We start from the raw sequence: 23,945 nt of genomic DNA, 5'->3' as shown, positions 1-23,945 counted from the left end.
AATCTTGATTCGAAAAATGTGTAGGTGTTTGCCTATGGATTTTGCGATTTCGAAATAAATTATGGTGACTATCTGGTGACCAGTGGTGGATTTTTTAAAACATGGCAGTGGCGACGGATGTCTTTTGCCGAGAATTGCAATGATGACCGGCCAATCTTTTCCCCATTGCTTCACGACAACGCACGATCTCACACTTCACGACAGACCATAGCAAAGCTAAGAAGTTATAGCTGAAAGCTTTCCGTCACCGGACGGTACCTCATCAGATTTATAAATACTAAATCGTATAATACACTAGACAAGAGGCAGTACAAAACGCTATAATTCATCGCCTTCCATCAGGCAGACTTCTACAGTAAAGAGATAAGCAAACTGCTACTAAAATGAATCTTTTGATACATAATTTGGACCAGTACTTTTGACAACTCAAATAAAACAACTATCAAAATTTATATACTGTATATTATTAAAAAAATCTCAAATTTCGTAGGTTTATCAATTCTATAATTTAACGTAAATTTAAACAACGGTAAATACTCTGATATTAAACATATCTATTTTTAAGAGAGAAAGATAAATGCTATTCATCTTATGATGTAGGCTTAGTAAACATTCCATGTTTGTTTTCATAATGAGGTCTTTGCGTGCCAAACAATTTGCCTAAATGACAGTAAGTAATGTATATATCGTCCGTTTCTCGTATATTCATTTAATATGTGAACAGTAAAATATTTGGTTTAAAATATGCATGATACATAATCATTTCTCCGTCACTTTATAAGTTATCAACCTATATAGCTTCTTTGTTTAATTCTGATTTCACCGGGTTGTTGTCGCCATGCGAACCAGTTATTGGGAATCATGTGCCATCTTAATATTTTTGCAACGATATACGCATATGATATGTCATAAATATGGAGTTTAAAGGTGGCGGTTGGAACATATTTGTTAAACAAATATGCGATTGTTTTTCGTTAGAAAACATTAGAGATGCGCGGGGCATCGCTTACGTGTGGAAAACAAACTTTCCCGTTTCACCGCAGAATCCTTTTAGCGATCGCCAGTGCTGTAGATTAGGTGAAAAGCGGGCAGCGAGTAGGTACCGGCATATGTTTGCGGTAATAAGTTTTGTGCAGGATTAATTTATAGTTTAAGGAAGGAATAAGTCCACTAAAAGTTTACTTTTGCATTGAGATTATATCAATCACATTTTTATAACATAATCGTAAAATAATATGGGATAATGTAAAAAGAATTTGAGGAAAAAGTCGATGTTGCAAGTCATCAAGACTGCACATAGCAGTCATCATGTATCGGACGAGACCGTAAATAAGAAAGAGTTTTAGAAAACTGGACGCCATTTAAATAAAACAATACTTAATTTATTTGGAGTACTAATTTATTTCATAATAACGAAGGTTGTTTAAATATGACAGAAAAGTCAACCAAAAATGTTGGATTAATTTGTCTCTTATAACTTGGGATCACATATCCGATATTTGCGCAATTCATACGGAAGCAAGATGAGTGTGACTGACATAATGATCTGACCATTACGAGCAAACATTTTTACCAGAAATGCACCTCTCCACTTATTAGACAAATAATAATCAGGTGTAGCGTATGTGCCATAACATGCCTCTGTTTGTATTGCAATTGTACTATCTATGTCAATATAAATCAATCAAAATCACAATTATTAAAAAAAATATAGTTCTCATTGCTTTTTTGTAATAGTAAAAACTTTATTTTAATAACCAGCTTCATTTTGTCTATTCCCAACCCTCGTTGGCTGTAATGTTTAAAATTTTCCTCGTCTGATTCCACAACTCCTTAGTAAACTCAGTGTCGTATGTCATCCAGTGATTTATCCACTGTCGACAAAATTTGTAATGCATACCGCTAATATTACCAATCTCTGGGTCAGCCGCTAGGAACAATATTTCATTGGCAACATCCTCCTTGGGCTGCCCAACTAAATTTACAAATATTTGCGACACATTTCGAACCAATTCCGGTACGTTTTCTAATATATTTGTATCACGAACGATAAATGGATCAAATGTATTTGCCGTCACTCCAGTATCCGTCAATATATTGTCTAATTCTGCCGTGAATAAGGCTACCGCTAATTTGGAGTTCGCCAACACTTCTACTGCGGAGTACCGTCCAATATCATTCCAGTGATCAAAATCCAAATGTCCGATATACATTGACGACGCTGAACTATTTATAATCCTACTCGGTGCTGATTTAGTCAACAAAGGCAGCAGAAGGTACGTTAATAGAAACGAGCCGAAATAATTCACTTGCATAGTTAGGTTTAGTCCGTCTTCAGTTAAGCGATCAGATAATCCAACAGCACCCGCATTATTTATTAACACGTCGAGTTTATCTTCATTTTGTATATTGCTAGCGAAATTTCGCACTGATTTGAGAGAGGCTAGGTCCAACAATTTATATGAAATGTTTGGGTTTTTTGTTACTTGCTGTATTCTATTTCTGGCTCTGATAAGTTTGGTTTCGTTTCTACTAGCTATTATAACTTTAGCCCCTTTGTGTGCGATATGCTTAGCCGTTTCGAAACCTATGCCAGAACTTCCTCCAGTGATAACAACGGTCTTTCCGTCGAGTCGCGAATTTGTTTTGCACATTTTTTTCAATACAATGTCACTGCACAAAGTTAATCAAGTTACTGTCAATAAACAGGAAGTAAAGGCAATTCAATTCGTTTGTTATTTTTTCTTACGAAAAAGGTCTAGTGAGTTACCATTGTTTCTCGATTCTTTTGTCTACATCGGAATGTTGGCGATGATTAATACATTGCAAGCGGTTTAATTCTTATCTGCTTTGCTTGGAACACTTAAATGTTTACTAGTGAAAACTTTGTGTACGAATTGTTTTTCGAATTTAGTCATACGAAGGCAATATATCGAGTTCGATGTAAATAGTTATTACCGGTGACCTTATGTTCATAACCAGTTCTGAATTTTGACACTTTTAATTACAATCACTTTTTACCTTACTATACGTAAAATAGGATACCTGTGCCGCAAAAAATTAAAATAAAACATTGTTTAATTATAATTAAACATACATATAATAATTGATTACTTAAAAAAGACCATCAGTTTTAATTAGATCCACTGCTTTCTCAGCCATACCGATGATCACCGAATTTGGGAACAAAGAAATAGGTGATGGGAAGATGCTGGCGTCCATTACTCGTAGACCTTTAACTCCTTTCACTCTAAAAAGGAAGAAAATTTTTAGAAAACAATTCAGTCTTGAATTTTTCTGTTATAGCAAAGCCACGCGTTAAATAAATATACACACTCCATGTACCTATATGTACATGTATTCTAACTTTAACAGTTTCGTGGTTAAACCACATGTCGTCTAACTGTCTAATCCCAACGAAATAATTATTGTTAAGTTTAGGGTTGGCAGTGACAAAATACTGATCACAATATGTACAGAAAATCAACTACCTAACGACGTTTAATGCTATTTTTAAATTTAAAATACTCGTAGAAGTTTCTTACAATACACAACTTAATAAAAATCTTGTGACTTATTAAAACTAAATGAAGGTACACTTTGTAAACAAGCACATTACAAATTAGAGGATTATATTCAAGATAAAAAATGCTTGGAAACATGCTGGTCCTACTGTATAGGACCATCATAGAGCCTTGACAAAATCAATTGGTTGCTGATCTAATTTTACATATTTTTGTTATTTTTTGTCACACACTGTTTTATTGTTTTTTATTACTGTTTAATGTATAATATTCTACAGTTTCGATATTTTTAATATGTGAAGAACATGTATACTATCAATACAATAATTGAATTTTATATTAGTTTTATTCTATACAAATAACTAAAGTATACAATAATTTCAAATTCTAATTTTAAAAGAGTAAGTGTGGAGTTTCTTGCCCATTTATCTTCACTCGAAACTACCTTAATACCGTAAAACAAGTACATTATTAATACGGAATCGCATAGTATAGAATATTACAGAGACAGCTATTAAATTAAACAGAAAAATAAGTAAGATATAGAAAACGCGTAGTATCAAAGACATGCCTTGACAATTTTAAATCCTTGACGTGCAAATGCAATTATAAGATATGTATGCGCGGCTTAGTTAATAGATTTCATTTATTTCGTTTTTACAAAGTAATAACAATACCTCAAATGGTTGTCCAAAACGGTGCCACCAGCGCAAGTTCCTCCCACGTGATGACCGGTGACGGCCACCTCACGTGTGACACAGGCCAAGTATTCATCAGGAGGACTTGAAGGTCTTCGGGTCTTCGGCGGTGTTATTGTTTGAGGTTTTGTTCGTTCTACTCCTTTTTGGTACTTAAGCCTAGAAAATGGCTTTGAGTTATAATGCTTTTTTACATAATAACTGACTTGTTTTAATACTGCAATACTAAATAGATAAAAATCTAAATAAATAAATTGTAAATACTTCTTCCGTCTCCTCTGAAGGCCTAGCTGATCCTGGCTGCTGTATCTCCAGAGGCTGAGACATCTCTCGATTCTGGGCCAATGAATTTTAGCTCCTATATCCTTGAATGGCTTCGTTGATATCAAACGCTCTGCACGACGTAAAGCTGTAAATGAAAAATATTCTAAATAATATTGTTACGATAAAATAATATTTACAAATGGAATTAACACCTGTACAAAATATCACATATATAATATATAGGTATACCTTTCACAATACACTGAACATCATACTCCTGGTGCAAGTAGTTAGGGTTGACCACTACAGGCACTGTGGTACTGGTATCCCGAAGAGAGACAGACCCTCGGCTTCGGGGCTGAACACACGACGCGAGGAAAACAAACCCTTCTTTGCTAGTGTCATTGTGGAATGGAAACATGTCTCGGAAGACCTTAAAAATAATTAATTATTAAATATTTTTATTTGCTACGCATCGTAAAAGTAATCCTATCTAAGCATCCGAATTCGGCGATTAACTTCTAGGTTGTTTCACTTTTTTTGATTCTGTAGACACAGGTAATGACATTTGACTTATAAATAGAATAGATCCAGAAATGTGCCTGTGTTCCCCGTGCCTTGTTGGGATTATTATTAATTATGAAAACTTGATTTTGTGATATATTTATGCAGCGCAGAGTTCATTAATAGAACGATTATTATAAAAGCCATTTAGTAAAAATATAAAGTTCTTTATAAATTCAATTGTAAATTAAAATAGGGCAACGTAAATGTAAATTCCTTAGAAGAAGCTTTAGTAAATAATCATTTATTGTTCGAGTCTTAAATCATATCACCTGTGGTTTGTAATTTGAGAGGTCTCGCAAAAGTCGCTCGCTAGTGGATCCCATTGCGAATAACATAAGTGCAGACATATTTTTATATTCAATACCGGCCACGGGTGGAAAAGATAAGTGTCCTGAAATATAATAATAGAAAAAATAGTGAAAACAACCTACGTGTACAATAAATATCATATTGATTTTTATCTTGCTTTTCTTAATATGCACATACAATCATACTTTTTTTTGATATAATATAAATATATGAAAATGTGTGTCAATTTTAACCTTCTCCCTTCCAGTAGTAATCCCAGGCTGTGAAAAAGCTAAAGACTTTAGCCAGAGTTACACTTATGGGCTTCCTGATGCTAACGTAGAGAGGAACATTCAAATGATCGTGAAGATTTCTACCCACATGGCTGTTTTCTAACACAGGGACTATTTTCAGTCTGAAAATACATTTTTTTCTATAATTGTTCAATTGATTTCCGATAAGTTCATGTACAATTACGATTTAAGATTTTAAAAGCAATGATAGAATACTTATAAAAATTTCATGGCACTGGCACATATAGCTTATTACAGCTTAATTTTGACAGGCGCTATGATTCGCTCCAGACTACAAGAGTCTGGAGCGCGTCGATTATTACATCGCATATAACTAACCTTTTTAACAAATCCCGTGGTCCAATACCAGACAACATCAATATTTGTGGTGTTTTAATAGCTCCCGCAGAAATTATAATCTCCTTATTTACAAATATGTTGTTTAGATATTTGTGGTCTTCCAGCACGTAGAGTGAGGACGCCACTTTGTCAACGAACCTCACCTGGCAGCGTTAATTAGATTTAATTGTGGGGTTTCTATTTGATACTAATACCTTTGTATTTATTAGAAGTAAATAAATTTGGTCGATATTCGTGAGTTTAGTGCTCCACGTTAGTTATTTATGAATTGATTATGTTTATACATATTTGTCTATCTTTTTTACCAAACATAATAATTATAGTTATAAATTTCATTAAAGCTGCCAAAGATTAATTTGCGCTTTATCAAATACTATACAATGTTCTATTATAAGAAAGTCGCAATTTTATTGTCTTTATCTTTATGATATCGACAAAAAGATTATATATATTTATAAGCTCTAGGGGTTTCACTTTTCCTATTTTCAGTCGCCCTAAATAAGTAGTCCAGGTATGCACCATATTAATGAATGCACCTACAAACTTACAGATACAGCCTGAGTTTTCAATAAAACGTGCAGATTGGGTCGATTTAGAGCTGGTTTTAGATACGCATCAAAAGCCTGATGTCGGCGTCCCGATAATACTGGCGCAGTTGCTTTACGAAAAAGAGTGTAGCGGTCTGTCAGCCTAGAGGATGCTCGCTTGAAGGTGTTCATTAGTTCGTTGTTTTCGTCTACTTTTTTAAGGTGCATTGGAATCTATAACATAAAAGGCGCCTTAGACAGTATATAGCAAAAGTTGTTAAAGGACATTGTCGTGTAGATTAAGATTTCCTTAACAATTTCATTTTATGTTGTTTCAACATATTTTAGCGTAAATCCCGAAGAACTTGTATGCGCCAGCGCAATAAAAGAAAGTTAGGTGTTGTTTCAAACGGTAGCCATCAGTATAGAAGAAGAAACAGTAAGATATGAAGTAAAAATAAGATATTTTAGAACTTAGGTACCTTAGACTCGTTGCAGTATCCACCAGCCACACAAGGCGATTCAAATTCGCTTTCCGTCGTGCCAAATGCCTTCAAGAAATATGGCTTTAAATCTTTGAAAGTCCAACCATGGAAACCTAATTGCGACCACCTATAGAGAAAAACAACAGGCTTATAACAGTGAAACTATTTTACAAATTTAATTATATTATATTTGTAAATGTACCTATTATAATCTTCAGGCAATCCAAAACCATGAAGAAGGAAATTAATCTGTCCAGAACCACCAAGACCTCTGCCACGTGGTATTACCGGCGTCTAGGAAATACAATAATAAACTATAGAACAGAATAATAATTATTTATTAATTATGAAAATATAATATTATTATCTAGCTTAAAAACTCTTAGGCATAGAAGATTTACGAACGATGATTTCTATCATTTTGTCTTCAATTGAGTAGGTATTCTTAAGAAATATTTTTTACCTGATTCCACATGCCAAAAGACGAGTACTTTTGGGGTTTAGCATGAAACGACCAGTCATTAGGACCTTGCTGTGCCGCAGTGGCCGTCAAGGGTATTTTCGTAAAGTATCCCATATGACCCCCAGCCTCTACAAGAAGCACTTTGACATTGGGATCTTCGGACAACCGCGATGCAATAACACATCCTGCTGTTCCCGCGCCGACTGAAAATACAAATGGCTAATTTTATATATTAAATAAGCCCCGTTGAAGAAATAAAATTACGGTTCGAGCAAAATGCTCAACCTTGGCTCTTACACATATAATGTAATCATCCAACCATGTTTTAGATTCAGAAGTTACTAATTAATTGTGCTAAGTACTGTTTATTAAGTACAAAAATGTACTTACCTATAATATAATCGTATCTCCTTTCTGGCTTTTTGATAATACTAGTATTTGTATTCAAATACTTATGGTATACAACATAGGAAATACACGCGACAAACACAGCGGAAATGTAAAATTTGAACGACATTGTACTTCTAGGTTTATGTGCAATAGTGTAACTGTTCTTTGTATCTTAATTCAGACGGAGCCTTTGTTCTGATTGGATTGGACAGAGGTGAATAAACTTACCCTTATTAAAGTCGATACTATTTTATTTCGCCAATTCTTTCTATTATAACAAAGGTACTAGTTATAAAGTTATACAAATTATTAAATATTTATAAATGTTTGGTTGATAAATCTATTCATTTCTGAGAATTATAAACAAAAAAATATTAATTTATTTGTTTTAAAGCTAATTGAAAGATAGTAGCCAAATCAAATAATGGTGTTATTGACACCTTTTATGGTTTGAATATATATATATAAATGAATGTTCTCATTTATTGAGTACTGTGGTTTAAAATGTTTGCATCCCCTGAATGAAAACCTAAGAGGATTAAAGTCTCAGCGGTGGAAATCAATAATTTATAATCATGCAATACATTATCTTTTACTATGATTGAAAGTGACCCAATTTAATGCATAAAATAAGACATATGAGGCAAATTTATCTGGATTTAAAAAAAGGCTAGAAAGTTCCAATTGCCCTTGACTAGATTTTGTTAATGTTTCTTGCAAGTTTTAATAGTAATGTATGTGAGCTCTCGAATTGCTTATTTGTACTCAGTTAATAAAATTAAAAATATTTTTTGCTTTGCTGTGGCAAAATGAAACTATTTTTCTTAATTAAAGTACATTTATTATTTTAAAATGTTTCAGCTGGTCCTAATGAACTAGGTAGCAAATTTATCATGGCAATATGCTGATTATGTATGAGAGATTATGTATAAGAAATATTCCATATTTCTAATTGTATGCAGAGAGAATTTATCTTTTTTTACAATTCAACTTCTCCTCCATCAATTAACATTTCTGCAGTAGCGGGTACCACCACTGGAGCCTCGATGACCTGTTTTCTTCCTTTAGCATCAACAACCTCGATAGTTTCAGGTTCAACTTCCATGTCAGTTGCTTCTAGGGCTTGTCTCTGTTTTAAGCCGGCTGCTGGTGATCTATAAAAGTATGGTTATAAATTATTAGTGTCAAACTTCAACCTGTCAAAATTCTGTCAAATTTCTTAATACATCTCATTTATTTGTATTAAAATTTTTACGCAAAACTTTTTAACTCAGTTTTAGGGTTACAAACATATTCAACAATTAATTTGAGTGTTACAAGCCAAAAATCGATTCTAAAAATTGTAGCCAATAATTGCTATTTGAATGTTACATTGTGACTATGTATAATATAATATATTGTTATAATTTGCTTTGTTCTCTTGGAAGTGTTGTGAATGTAATGGAATGTAATGGTGAATGTGGTAAATCACAGAACAGATTTTATTTTATTTTTACTTATGTAACTTAAATGATGTTGTGGTTTATGACATTTTCTTTTTAATTATTGTATGTAAAGGGAGGATAAAACTTGCTGAGTTTCTTGCCCGTTCTTCTCAGAACAAGACCTCCTGGTAGTCTTGCGAACGGATGGCGTAGTTTTGCTCTTTCGCGAATTTTGTAAACGTTTTTGACATTCATAAGCATGCCTTAAGTCGCATCTAAACTGAATAAATAAATTTTGATTGATTGATAATGACTTCAGAAATTGAATTACTTAACTTTTGACAAGCTTCAAATAATTTCTATACTAGTATTAAGAATGCTTTTTCTATTATGAAGTAATAAAAAACTTTTGAAGCATCAGCAGTATTTAAAATACAGCATAGCAGATGCTGGGGTTCCGTTTCCGGCATCAGAACTGTCAACACCGTAGTGATAAACTCCGAGTATTATTAAGTGAAATAAAATAGTAAACGTAATTTGTGGCTGCTAGTATCCGTCGATACAGTACTGGGACCTCTGGAAGTGACTAAAAAACAAACAGGGAAGTGTGATCACTGGAATCCACCGTAAATCTACAACCACAATATCAACTATTGTATTGGAGGTTAGAAAACACAAAAACAACAAATTGTTACTCAGTGACACTTGCCGTAAACGTCAAGTAATCTGACATATCAAACAGTGTTGCCATTTGTGAGAAATATTATATAGCCATATTCTACTATTACGTTCCGCTACACGTAAACAACAAATATAAGATGGAAGGTCAATTCCAAATATTATTTGAAAAAATTAAATTAGAGATGCATAGTCAAAACGCTGAATTGAAGGAGTCTATAACAAATAGTATTATGGAAAAAATAGATGATAAACTAATCCCTATAATAGAAGAAAATAATAACCTGAAAACTAAAGTAGAAAAACTAGAAAAAGAAATAGATTATCTTAAGAGGTCTGAGAAAAACAATAATATTATTATATTCGGCTTAGACGAAAACGAAAAATCCTCTTATGAATTAATCTTAAAGCTCAAAGATACCTTCAATCAAGATTTAAATATTAAAACGGAAGAATATGATTTCAACAAAACTTTTCGCTTAGGAAAAATAAAGAAAGAGAGCAACAAACCGAGACCGATACTGTGCTCGTTTACAAGCAACTGGAAAAAGACTGAAATTTTGAAAAATAAAAACAATCTAAAAACTATACACATTGCGGAAGATTACTCAAAGGATGTGTTACAAAAAAGAAAGGAGCTGCAAGCCAAGTTAACTGAAGAGAGACAAAAGGGCAATATAGCATATCTGAAATACGACAAACTTATTGTAAAAGAGAACAACTACAGCCAAGAGAAAAGGAAAAGGGAAATATCCGCTTCACCCTCTTCAGGTAACAATCAACCAAAAAAGCAACAAACCGAAAACGCAATGAAGACTAACAGGACAAATGCTTTTGATCTAATGCGATACAGATCCAGCTCCTTATCGAACATGCCTATTACTAATAAAAACCAATAGCAACTCAAGAACGACAAACGGAAACCAAAACCAAACAATAAAACAGCCAACAAAGAAACAAAAAACAACGAACTCCCCCAAGCCGACTGGTCCTCGAGGGGGAAAGCGACCACAACCCTCCAACATATAAAGACAACAACCACCAAAAATTAGTAATTTACATAGCATCCCTCAATGTACACCTTGAGAAAAGAAGAAAATCTTACGGAACTGAATAGAAAAGGTTGGAGGAGGCCTTTGCCGACTGGCAAACAGATCTGGGGAAGATAACAAAACAAATACTACACTAAATTTAAGCATAATATAAATCTTTAGAATTTAATGTTAACTTAACAAATCCATGTACCTAATTGATCTGAATAAAAGGCTATTATTATTATTATTATTATAGCAGATGCTGGACCAAGCTACTAGACACCTAATATGATATGGTTTCCTCAATTCCTGCCAAAAGATATTCTTACGCTTACCGTATTAACGAGATATCTCGTTGAACTTCCCGAACATCTCTTTGCCATTCCACTTCCCTGCCTTTCCTCAATCTCTGCATTATGTAGTTATTAGAGCGTCTCTGACGAATTTCTTCCACTTTCTTCATTGCCTCGATGGTTTTGGTCCATAATTCTCTGTTGTATTTGACTGGAGCGTGTCGACGCTTTTCAAACTCAAATGATGGATCAATTGCCAATTCCTTGCCTGCCGTTTTACGGAAAGCTTTAGTCCATTTAGTTTTACGTGGGTTCTTCTTCTTTTTGAATGCTGCGTGACATTTTGAACGGCAAAATCTGAAAATCTACGCAATAAAGTTAACCCCAAACGTTCAAGATCATTTTGTGTAGGAAATTTTCGAAATATATATTTCACTTTATTTACCTTGCAATCATTTCTCACAAATTGAATCCCATGGCCAGGATAAATCCTGGAAGAGCAAAAATAACAAGTTTCAATACGCATTTTCACACGTGCAGTTTTGTTGTTTTGACAGCACGTCAACAAGAGGAAGGTTTTCTTGTCTGTCGAAAATTACAAACCATGACAGATAACAAATATTAAAAAACTAAAATCTTATGAGAGATAAAGTTCAATTTTATTTAATAGTCACGAAAATAATTGTAACTACTTTTCTATTAAAATTATCTTATAAGTAAAATAAAATAATATACTACGCCTAAAATTGGTTACATAACGCCACCTAGGCGCAGAAAATAGCAACGCACAGCACTTAATGTCTATACTGCAACTAGATGTCAGCATATGTCCTAAAAATATCGTAATATATTATTTTAATAATGTGTTTAAAATCGTGAGTGGACTAATATTAATCAATGTTGGTAGCTGATAACTGTTGGAACAAAGCGTTTCGACCTTTGAGCTATGGTTCTATATTGTATATACAAAGATAAAATAGATAAAAAGTAAAATATTCACAACTGAAATAAAAAGATTCACTTTTCGAGTTCAATTAATGTTTACCTAAAGATGTAATAAAGTAATTCTAACAATCAAGTTATTAAAATCGTACAAAAATTAGTCATTTATTAAATAATGTTTAGCCATTGATGCTATAAGAGGAATGTTTAGCTACTCAACACAAGATGTATGAAAACGATAAAGTTATATTTATGAGAGGCAACTTAGCGACTTAATGAGAAATCAAGCTAGTTACCGGTACATCACATAGTGAATAGGCAATACTTTTCAGTTGACTGCCCGATTTATGGGTTTCCTAAAATACCGGTGTTTACGTCGGTTGTACGTTATGCGCCTAATTACTTCTATGTATATCTGGCGATATTTTCAATACATATAGGCAAGTAAGGTGATGTTTTATGCTCTTATTTTGACTTAATGAATTAAAGATTTGTCCTTTATGAGGGCTCCTCATCACGTCTGTTACATGAAATTTACAATAAGTAATCACAGACTCATTCTGTGCCTTTTAACATAAAAAAATATTGGTTTGTTAAGGTATCTGTTATGTACAACGTATTTGTCATCGAAAGCGAAAGTGTTAACTAACATATTTTACGGGAAGAGATCGCCTAAAAGCGATAAAGCCGTCCTTTTCATTTATAATGATGTTTATTTTGTATTATGTTAATGCTAGTATGTGTATTAATGTTAATAAATAAATATTGAATAAAAATAATTTTTATAATCTTCTATCACTTTCTACGCCATGATCAAGCGTGTACTCCGGTTTTGCATAAATGATGATTTTATTCCATTCTCTTACGATCTTCTAGACTTCAGAAAAAATATTTTTAAGCCATGATGAAAATGGCATAGCACAAAAAGCTAATCAACTGGATTGTAACGCCACGTGTTGTAGAAAGAGATTTGGAGGAGATTTTACATATTACAGTATTATACATTACTACCACATTTATATAACAAGCACAAAATTATCTAATCGCCTTTAAGATTGAACTGCTAAAGGCAAAATGATAGAGCAACATTTAGAAGTTTCAAACTAATCTAGACTCTAAGTCACATAACAATAAAACGAAATGTGCCTGTGTTTAGGTCATCTTGGGTGGTAATGAGCTAATGTGATACGAATCGCAATGGCTTAATTATACCGTCCCCGGCTTTGCTTAATAGATAATTATACGTTAAGGTACACCGACAGAATGTTCATGTTACATCAGTTAAATAACGTCGTTATATGGACGAAATGTGACCTAATTCAATAATAGGAATTCCTTTACCTTTTTTAATTTATAAAAAAGCTCAACATGTAATTATCGCATTCATAGATAAAATATTGAACGACTATCCAAAATCATATTTTCAATGGATTTCATGAAATGTCTTGCAAGACCGCTTGACAAACCCTAACTGCTTATACGCTTTGCCTGTTATGTTATCCATATGTTCTGATAGACCCATTTTTTCATCTAATAATATTCCAAGGTCTTTAACTAATTTTACTTGTTTTATGGGGATGTTATTGATTTTGTAAATATATTGTATTTTTTTGTTTTTACGTGAAAAAGTTATCTTATTACATTTGTTTATATTTATTGTAAGTTTATTTTGTTTGTAATATATTTATAGCCTATTAAGATCTGGTTGAATTTGATTAGAATCTATAGATTTTATTCTTAAGAAAACTTTTTGTCATCCGCGAACATAAGATGTTTGGAAAAGTGAAAACAGTATTTTATATCGTATAAATAAGCATTAAATAATAACGGGCCAAGTATTGACCCTTGGGGTACTCCTGATGTGACGTTAGTGAACATGCTTTTGTACCCGCATATTACTGTTGCTTGTCGTCTGTTAGTTATGTATGACTTTATCCATCTGTAAAGATCGCCACGTATTCCAAGGGAGATAAGCTTATGTAAAAGGATAATGTGATCAACACGATCAAAAGCTTTTTCTATATATTACTGTTAATAGTACATGTATGAAGTGCTAAGCGTAAAATATACCTACATGAAGAAGATTTAAACTACGAATTATAAGCCTGAATTAATTATAGTTCTGAATAAGCCGCAGACGGAAAGCCTGACTTGTAAATTGAATTTCAATACAGGTATTTCCAGTAAATTCTTTCGTGAATTTGTGTGAAATTACCTGTGGATCTTGGCGCCACCGATGAAAACTGCCGAATTCCAAAATCGAACTGTATTAGAATGGCAAAGTTTGTTTTTTATATTTATGTTAATGTATACATTAAGACCTCAAACATTGAGTTCAATTTTCTTTAATTTTATCAGAGTTACGATGCGATGTGCACTTTTTGATATTCGAGTGGCGTTCACGATGTCACCTCGTTTATCACCATCGAGATGCTTATGTGTTTTTTTTCAATACACAATGACATGACTTTTGAGAATCCCGCATCGTTCCGTTTTGCATATTCGCTTTGTGAATTGTAAATTAAAAAGTGCACGTTGGAATTCAAATGCAATCTTTATGTACATACTAAGCGCGCTGGTAAGAGTGTGCAGGGTTTAATAATATAAATAATTAATATACAATACTCTCAAAACATATTCTATTGATTATTGTGGTTGACGTAACTGAATACGGTAACTGATTTATAATATTATACTTAATCTTCTATGCTTCTATCATTTGTTCAAAGTATTTAATCGCATTTAAAGACATTGTTAGTTGAAACAATCATTTGAATTACTATCTAATTCTAATCAAGTACCGAAAATCTAAAATTTCTTTTTAATCGAATGAAAATCCATTAAGCAGTATAACTGGGTTAAAGTATAATTAAAGTTCATTTTGGTTTTTCGTACGACTCGGAAACAGACATGTTTTAAAGTGCTCTAAGTCACAATAGAAGCAAACGTTTCGTTAGATCTTATGTCTTAAGGCTGAAGGATGTTTCGTCTATTATCTTATTAATCCAAAATTTGGCTCTGGTTTCTTGTAAATCTCTAGTGAGGAATAAAAACAGTGTTTCAGTGATAAATTTAGTAACAACCAGAATAAGAACAAGCAATCGATGTAGCGAACTATCGAATCATCGAACGTAATATTGATGCACAATGGGCATTTGTTTCTTCGTAAAATATTATTGCAATCATATCCATTGTGTGCTGTGTTTAAAAACTGTCTGACGCTACTGCAGCTCAATCAAACAATATCGGATGTTTTGTTTCTCTTTTTTAAGGTACCCAGGTCTCCTCTTTAACCAAAACAATTCATTTTTCGCTGGGAATCAATGAACTTTAAAATTAAAAATTACAGTGGCTGTACAACCCTTTAAATCTAGCCACAGCTATTTTGTTATCAATTGTTTATGATAAAAAAAGATCATTGGTATACAGCCGGGTCGCACCCTGAAGATATCCATCTGATATTATATAGATTATATTTATGATAAGTATTATGAACTTGTAAGATTATTCCCACAGTTATTTTGACGGTGTGTACGTCCCTACAAACGGGTGCGGGCTCTATGGAGATGTAATTTCTGATTGTTTACGCCTCATTAATGTACCACTTAGGCCTACTTTGCTTTCACGGAAGAACGGCTTCCAGGCATTTATCCTTAACCTAGAAATATGGTTCTGATTCTAGGAATTAGGTATTACGAGGCTTTGGAGGTAATCTATAATATTGTAGAACTGCCTCTATGACTTAGTTAACATTAAAATTCTCGAGTCGTGGTTAGCACAAAAGAAAGAAGAAAAAAGCAATATAATTGCTGAAAACATTTGTTTTGTTTGATAGATAATAGTCTATGGTCATATTGTCTTAATTTACTTCTTTATCGCATATAAAACTAAATCACTTCATGTGACAACAGCCAAGGATTGAAACTCCTTCGCCTTTTAATCTTACCTAAACAGTTTAACATAGCTTCATTCAAGCCGCGGCTAAAAAGGCATTTTTTAGGCAGGCGTGTTCTCCAATAGACCGCATCTCACCTATCATCAGATGGGATTGTGGCCAAACCTGTCCAGTTCTAAAAAATGCGAATTTATCACATTTCAGCAATCGAGGTCCAAGTTTTCATTGAAATTTAGACCAAGATGACAAACGTATGAATTGATTCTATAAACTATCGATAAGAAACAATTTTTAATATTATTGAATATTAAAAGAAATTTAGTAAATAAAACAGGACCCAGACCGCAAGTAATATGCAGTGGTCATCCGGTAAACCGATAAATGTTTTGCAGGGCTGACTATAAATGACTTATTATTGAGTATGCCTTCGACATAGAGAACGATATTTTTGAAAAAAGTGTTTTCATCAATCTTGCATTATTTGCATTACTAAACGTTTACAAAAAAATCCTTCGAACATTACACTCAACAGTTTTTTTTTTTTTTTTTTTTTATAATTTATTTATTGCACAAATATGGTATAAAATGTCAAGGTGGTACAATTGTCAGTCGTTCGCATATTCTGCCACACACAGTGGCGCGCAAATTTATCTTAGTTTAGATTTTACATTATTAGTCAGATTCATATCAATTAAGTCAATTATCATACATAATTAAATTTATATAAATTACCATGTCTCACACAAATAATCGTTTATTGAGTAGTACGTTTTTTCTAAAAGTAATGCACTAAGTCGCTTTTTAAAGATTCTTGTCGGAAGATCTTTAAGTTCTTTCGGTAATCTATTGTAAATTTTAATTGCCATACAGAAGGCGTTTTTCCGAAATAATTCTAAATTTATTTTTGGCACAGCCAATTTCTCCCCATGTCTACTACTTACTACATTCGATTTAAAAATATGTATATTTCTGTGTACGAACAGGGACATTTCTAATATATAAATACATGGAAGAGATAACACTTTGAGTCTCTTAAATAGAGGCACGCAACTATCGATGCAATTTGCTCCACAAATTGCTCTAATACATTTTTTTTGGGCCTTAAATACCCTATTCACTTCGACTGAATTTCCCCAAATTATAATTCCATATCTAATTATAGATGCAATATATGCATGATAAGCAGCTAATACCGCAGCATGGTTAACAGTTTCCCTTAGTCGTTTTAACACAAAAACAAAACGGTCTATTTTGTTCTGTAATTTTTCAATATGTGATTTCCAATTACAAAATTTATCTATCGTTATACCTAAAAATACACACTCGTTCATTATGTCCAGTTTATTGTGTTTATATTGTACGTCTATTAGTGTTTTAGAGTTATATGTCTGAAAATGAATTATGTTAGTTTTGGTCATGTTTATTTGTAGGTTATTTGAATTCATCCAGTTGATGGCGTCGTCTAGAGATTTAATTAAGTTGTTTTTTAAATCTTGGTCGTTTTTGCCTTTTATTATAAGTGTAGTGTCATCAGCAAATAGTATACAGTTCTGGTGTATAGCATCTGGGAGGTCATTTATGTATGTTAGAAAAAGTAGTGGGGCCAAAATACTGCCCTGAGGTGTTCCGTACTCATTTTTCTTATAGTTGGATCTATAGGTTTTTTGTTTTAGTTTACAAATCTTTGTTATTTCCACATATTGCATTCTATTTTCAAGGTAACTTTTCACCCAGTTATAGGCATTACCTCTTATTCCGTAGCATTCTAATTTTTTTAAAAGTCTTTCATGGCATACAAAGTCAAAAGCCTTTGTCATGTCTAAAAAGATGCAACCTACAAGCATTTTATGATTTAAGCATTCAGTAATTTGTTTAACTAGGGTAAAGCACGCAAGGGTAGTGGAACGATTTTTCCTGAAGCCAAATTGTTCTTTTTTTAGAATATCGTATGATAAAAAGAAATTCTCTATTTTATTATACATGACTTTTTCGAAAATTTTAGATAATATGGGAATTAAAGTTATTGGTCTATAATTAGTCATTTGTGTTTTTGCTCCTTTTTTATGTAATGGTTTGATAATTGATATTTTTAGTTTTTCAGGAAAGATCCCTTCTACTATCGATAGATTAATTATGTATGTCAGTGGATCAAGTAGGTATAATGCGCATGATTTAATTGTTTTGGTATCTAAATTATCGTATCCTGTAGATTTTGTATTTTTCAACGATGTAATAATTTTTAGTATATCCGTGTTATTTATGGGGGAAAGAAAAATACTTTTATGGTTTAGAGGGATTTTAGCTTCTGGCAAATTGTTTGTTTTATTTTTAGTAGGCAGTGAGGTAAAATAGTCATTAAAAAAGTTGCATATTTCATGCGGTGATTCATATGTTTTGTTATCGATATTAATTGCTTCTATTCCTGTATTAAATGTCATGTCTCGTGTATTAGTTTTAATTACATTCCAGGCTGCTCTAGTTTTGTTTTTTGCGGAATTTATGTATTCTGCATTATTAAGTTGATGGGATTTATGTATACATTTTTTTAAGATAGATGAGTATTTATTATATGCAGACTTATTTTGTTTTTTATTGTGCTTATTTAAATGATATTTTAGGTATAACGTTCTTTTTCTTATACAACATTTTTTTAGCGCTTTAGTAAAGAATCTATTTTTGATAGGCTTGAATGTATTTTTGATTTTTAAGATCGGAAAGCACAAATTGTAAAATAATGTTATAGTGTCATGGAAGTTGTCGAATGCTTCATTTGTTGTTGTGGAGCTGTATACGTCCGAGAAGGTAAGGCTTGATAGACACCTCATAAATGTATTAGTGTTTTCTCTATTGAGTTCTCGTCTGTATATATACCAGTACTTTGGGATATCTTTCAAGTTTTCGTTTTCTTCGAGTGTAAAAGTCAGCGATTGTGCGGTCTCATGGTCTGAAAGTGCCAAGTAGTGGAGGCTCGCTTGTGTGTCATTTATGTTACTTGCTATTAAGTCTAAGCAGGCGTTTTTACGTGTTGGGCGCTTTATATGATTTTGTAAATTATTATTTTGAAGAATAGAGATAAGTTCTCGGGAATTTTTATCATTTTTTAAAATATCAATGTTCCAGTCTCCACATAATATTAGTTTTTTGTTGCGTTTCCTGCATAGGTAGTTGCGTTTCCTTATATCATATTAGAGAGAGGTTTGGTCCTCTGTAGGTCGATTTATTCTTATTTAAGCCACAGAAAATAGCCCTGATTTACAATCTTTTTAATAAGAGCATTTTTGAACGCTATAAAAAATTATACCATTATGATTATGTATGGTTAATATTCAAAATGTTAGTCTATTTTTTAAGCTAGTCATTTAGTACGGCCTTGCCATCGGCGATAATTTATTACATTTATAAGTACGGCACTTGAACGGTTGCTTGAATGTTTTAGAATAAAAATTATCAAGTGCTTGAAAACTTTATAAGCCCGCGTCCACAACACTTTCATGACGCTATACTGGATTTTTGGCATTTAATAAGATTAACAAATTGTAATATTTCGACTTACAATACAGAAATGTTTTTCTCTTTAATCTTGTATATAAAACATTTATAAGACTTGTTTTGTCTAGAATTTTTTCATTGCTAATAGTCGGTCTCGAGTCATCCAAATGGATAATACATTTAGATAATTAAATTATTATAAAAATTATATAAGTATCGAAATGTGTCTAAATATACGAGAAGCAAAATGTATAAATTCTAAATTACATCAACATCAGCTTGATAGCTTGATTTGTTCCACAGTCCGTTGCAGAAGGCATTTTCTATTGTGAACTGGCGAACTGTGGAATCGACTCCCGATGGAGGTCTTCCCCGAGAGGTACGACCTCCAACTGTTCAAAATTCGAATGTACTCCTCCCTCAAAAGCCGGCAAGGCAACCTAAAAATGGGTGTCTATGAACTGCAATGACTGCCTTTTTGGGCGTTCCCACAGGCTCGTTTGCCCTGCTATTATATAAAAAAATCTAGATTACTATTATTTCTCTATAGAAAATAAATTGCTAGTTTGCTGCAATGGTAACCATGGTAACAGGGGACTCAGGGTAAGATTCAGAAATACACAGTAGGCTCAAAACTTTCGTACTAGTTTAGTAAGAAACTAAATAACATTTTTGTCGTCTGGAAGACTTAGCGCTAAATTTCATTGCTGAGAATGTATATTAAAATACAAAACAATTGTGCGCCCCTTTCGATCGGCCATCAACATCTCTAATCCAAAACAATTGAGACGATACGTCGTGTGACGTAGACGATGGTCCGTTTGACCAATCAAAAGCACGTTGCTTTCGTCTTGCGTTCTTCTCTATGGTTTATGATGACGTCCATTATCCATTTTATTAAGCAACATGATTTGTCATGTGTGAACTTAGCTTATGAAGCCGTTTGCATTAAGATTACCATTGCTTTCAGTCATTTAACAACTAATTCCAGCAAAGTTTTAATTTTAAACTTGACATTGAAACATGCTAAGTGAATGGACGGAATTTCGTTATTGATAAAAACTTGTGGGCACAATTGTTTTTTATTATTATTTATATCTTCGATTTACTCGTGCTTAACACTTATAAAAATTTCATTAAATCAACGGGGATTTATAAAACATAAAACTTCTTGGTTATTTAAATACATGTACTAGATACATTTAAAACATTACAATTATTAAAAACATATTACATCATCAAACAATAAGTTTCTTAGCTTTAAGTATTAGCGTTATTAAACACTATATCGTGCGTCTGAACCCCGAATTGGATGAGTGAATTTTTTTTCTATGTGCACATTTCATTCCGTCTTCGGTAATAGAAAAAGCCGCGAGGCTTGGTTGGCCTTTAAATGGAAGATGTACAAATTTAATACCCAAACCCACAAATAGTTCTAGTATCGCTGATAATCTAATATCGCCAGGCTTACTTTTAATAAACAGAATACTTATTTAAGGCTAAAACAACTAAAATCATCAAAAACTCCATAATATACCTGTGTTATTTAGGTTTTGGCTGGTGTAAAAATGCTTTTCGTTATTAAATCTAAAATTGCTAAACTCGATTTCATCGAAATCGCCGAAAAGTAAACTCAAAAACATGATTTAATACTTTTAACTGCAATTTCACAATATAAATCTTTTCGTTTGTCTTAGGCTGTTTTACGCTAGAATTAACCTTGTTAAAATACAGTAAAGTTGAATTTGCCTTACATATAATGTTTCTTATTTTGTAACAAATAATAACGTGTCAGAAGCGAGATTTTGCCCTCAGGTGTCGCCGTGCTTTTGTCTTGTATCGAAATTGTTTGATAATACAGATGAATTTAAAATGTAGTACTAAAGTTTAAAATTCAGTTTTGCACGAACGAAAAGTTTTGTGTGAAACGTACCGATTTGAACTGTATTATCATTTCATAGGTATAGGTTTAGTACATAAGCCAATACTTTCGTTTTGAGACTCAAAAATTTGGTCTCATAGTAGTCTAAATATATAAAATAATAAAATATATAAGTGGCGCTACAACATGTTTAACTCTGGGCCTCAGATTTCTGTATTAGTTCCATGATCATTTACCAATTTAATGGGTAACTAGATCAGTCTCATAGGCATGACACACGCCGTCGACTTTGTGGGTCTAAGGCGAGCGGCTTTCTTACGATGTTTTCTTTCATCGTTCGAGCAAATGTGAAATGTAACCACCAAAGCAACACGAGCAGCGTAGATATATGAACCATTTTAAATAGTAAAATAACTAAACTTTTACCGATTTCCAGTAATTGGATATATAACTCGCATATAACATAAATTCAACCAGAATAGCAATTCATCCAATCATTAAGCCGTCCGTAGAGCTTCCCCATTCCTTCCAAAACTAAGAATTATAAATTCTACAAAGAACCCAATATTTCAAACGAAACAGCCATGCTGTAAGCCCGGTTATAACTTAGCAATCAAATTATCAAAATTCCATCAAGACGTATTGAATTTTAAATTAATTGGTGGGTTACGATGTTTATTGTAATCATTTACTTCAATGTTACTACCGTATTTTGTAAATACACTTAACAAGCGACATAGTTAAACATTAAATAAATATTTATTTACTTGATTTTGTCGAGAGTGTAGTTGCTCAGATGTTCCGTTGCGATGGGATGTACTGTGGTATGTATCTTGTTGCTGTCAAAGACGCTCGGAAAAATATAACATTTTCAAATTACGTAATTTATACAGCTGTCTCTCAATGAGAACCATAATGTTTAATTACGTTTCAGACCACGTCAGACTTTTTCAAGTTAAAAAGCCTGGTAAAGAAGGTCTAGAGAATGTTAAAGTTACCATCGAGGGAGAACGGCAGTGGCGCTGACAAATCCAGCTAAAAGCGGCTATTATTTTTTTCTGGAAGCCGTTCATACCATTTTCGACCCTCTACAATTTTGTTGTGAATAATAGTCGAAGCCTGAATTTAGTTACCAAGCACTGACTGTATAAACGCGGTATATGACAAATTTCATTCAATTTAAATCAGTAATTTTAGAATTATAAGTAGTCAAATTTCTGAAGTTTGTCCGTACTCACTAACTGACTGTTTATAAAAACTCTAAAGAGTAAATATAATTGGTGAATAAATGTAGGAAATTTGAATAAAATATTAGGAATATCGCTGTGGTCGCTATAAGATGTTGTTTGGTTAGCCAAACAACGGTATTAGGAGATTATGAGTAGGGACTGAATACATTTACCGACTTGGTATTACGTGGATCCCACAACAACAACAAGTTGTGTTTTTTTATGGAATAAATTATATATCTTAAAAAAAGGTATAATTAAAAAAAAAATATAATTTGGTCAAAAAAAAATCGAAATTTAGAGTAAGAAATTAAGGCAAAGTAATTGAGGCAAACGATAAAGACATTTTGCTTTCAAGATCTTACTACTACACATGGCATATAATCTCGCTGGAAATGTTAGGTAAACGTGTCTGCAGAGTCACGGAAACGATATCTTACCACCACGCATTTCATAGTTTCCCTAACATCCAGTTTCTTGCATATTAAGTGGTAAATATTATTACATAAACATCGTTATTCTTCATTAACTGTCTCTGTGATCGTGGTTGAAGGTAAATTATACTTTTAATTGTCTGTGAACGAGCGTGAAATATCTTTAATTACATAGTTGTAAAGGGTTTCAGAAAATTACAGTTGATTACGACTAGCTATAATTTTATATTACCTATGGGTAGCATTCGATAATATCCAATCGCCATTAAAAACCAGACATTTTATTTCTTAATTATCTTACAAAAGTCGCTAAGTACTAACACTGATGAGATTAGCTGAGATGAGATGAGCCTAGTTTAAATTTTTATACATTTAAAGGTCAGGTGTATTGATAAATTTGTAAATATGTATAACATTGTGTGAGTGAATATTTGGTTTTGAGACCTCCCGTGATACTGTACCATAATTAACACTAAAACCAAGGATTAAAATGCACTCGAAATAAAGATATCAAAACACGAATTCGTGCAAGGCAGACGGCTGTCAATTTTAATTCTAAAGTAGGCTTTAGGACTCCGCTAATTTCGCGCCCAATCCGCTTAGGCTGTCAAAAACGACGCCTGCAAATTATGACGCGCGGTGGTCCGATGCGTGAAACGATCGTGGAACATAAAGGTATCGTCAATCTCACTTCGGCAATTTTTCTTTTAGTTTCAAAATAAATGAAAAAAGATACATTCGTTTTATTGGCGTCTCGCATCAGTTGCTCAGTTTGAAGTTTGTTCG

At 32.8% G+C, this 23,945-nt stretch overlaps 4 protein-coding genes across 4 annotated transcripts; 1 reads left to right on the top strand and 3 right to left on the bottom strand.

The window, feature by feature from the left end:
* Positions 1–572: 572 nt before the first annotated feature.
* On the bottom strand, positions 573–2,710 carry LOC111003586 (retinol dehydrogenase 13-like). The gene has a single exon (XM_022274187.2). The coding sequence runs from the start codon at positions 2,652–2,654 to the stop codon at positions 1,773–1,775; it is 882 nt and encodes a 293-aa protein (XP_022129879.2). The 5' UTR covers positions 2,655–2,710; the 3' UTR covers positions 573–1,772.
* A 388-nt stretch (positions 2,711–3,098) lies between these two features.
* Positions 3,099–7,998, bottom strand: LOC111003538 (neither inactivation nor afterpotential protein G). The gene is made up of 12 exons (XM_022274113.2): positions 7,860–7,998; positions 7,470–7,672; positions 7,209–7,300; positions 7,004–7,133; positions 6,543–6,755; positions 5,974–6,137; positions 5,596–5,756; positions 5,323–5,444; positions 4,736–4,919; positions 4,487–4,631; positions 4,202–4,381; positions 3,099–3,250 (listed from the first exon to the last, which is right to left on the bottom strand). Exons 1-12 carry the CDS (start codon positions 7,984–7,986, stop codon positions 3,115–3,117), a joined length of 1,857 nt encoding a protein of 618 aa, XP_022129805.2. The 5' UTR covers positions 7,987–7,998; the 3' UTR covers positions 3,099–3,114.
* Positions 7,999–8,824: 826 nt separating this feature from the next.
* Positions 8,825–11,864, bottom strand: LOC111003524 (probable ribosome biogenesis protein RLP24). Its single transcript, XM_022274071.2, has 3 exons — positions 11,734–11,864; positions 11,331–11,653; positions 8,825–9,013 (listed from the first exon to the last, which is right to left on the bottom strand). The coding sequence occupies exons 1-3, from the start codon at positions 11,812–11,814 to the stop codon at positions 8,839–8,841; spliced, it is 579 nt and encodes a 192-aa protein (XP_022129763.1). The 5' UTR covers positions 11,815–11,864; the 3' UTR covers positions 8,825–8,838.
* On the top strand, positions 9,511–11,117 carry LOC110994384. The gene has a single exon (XM_022260987.2). It carries the CDS (start codon positions 10,102–10,104, stop codon positions 10,858–10,860), a length of 759 nt encoding a protein of 252 aa, XP_022116679.2. The 5' UTR covers positions 9,511–10,101; the 3' UTR covers positions 10,861–11,117.
* Positions 11,865–23,945: the final 12,081 nt, after the last annotated feature.

Source organism: Pieris rapae, chromosome 5, assembly GCF_905147795.1.
Source record: "Pieris rapae chromosome 5, ilPieRapa1.1, whole genome shotgun sequence".
Lineage (NCBI taxonomy): Eukaryota > Metazoa > Arthropoda > Insecta > Lepidoptera > Pieridae > Pieris > Pieris rapae.
This window is presented reverse-complemented; position numbering and strand designations above follow the sequence as displayed.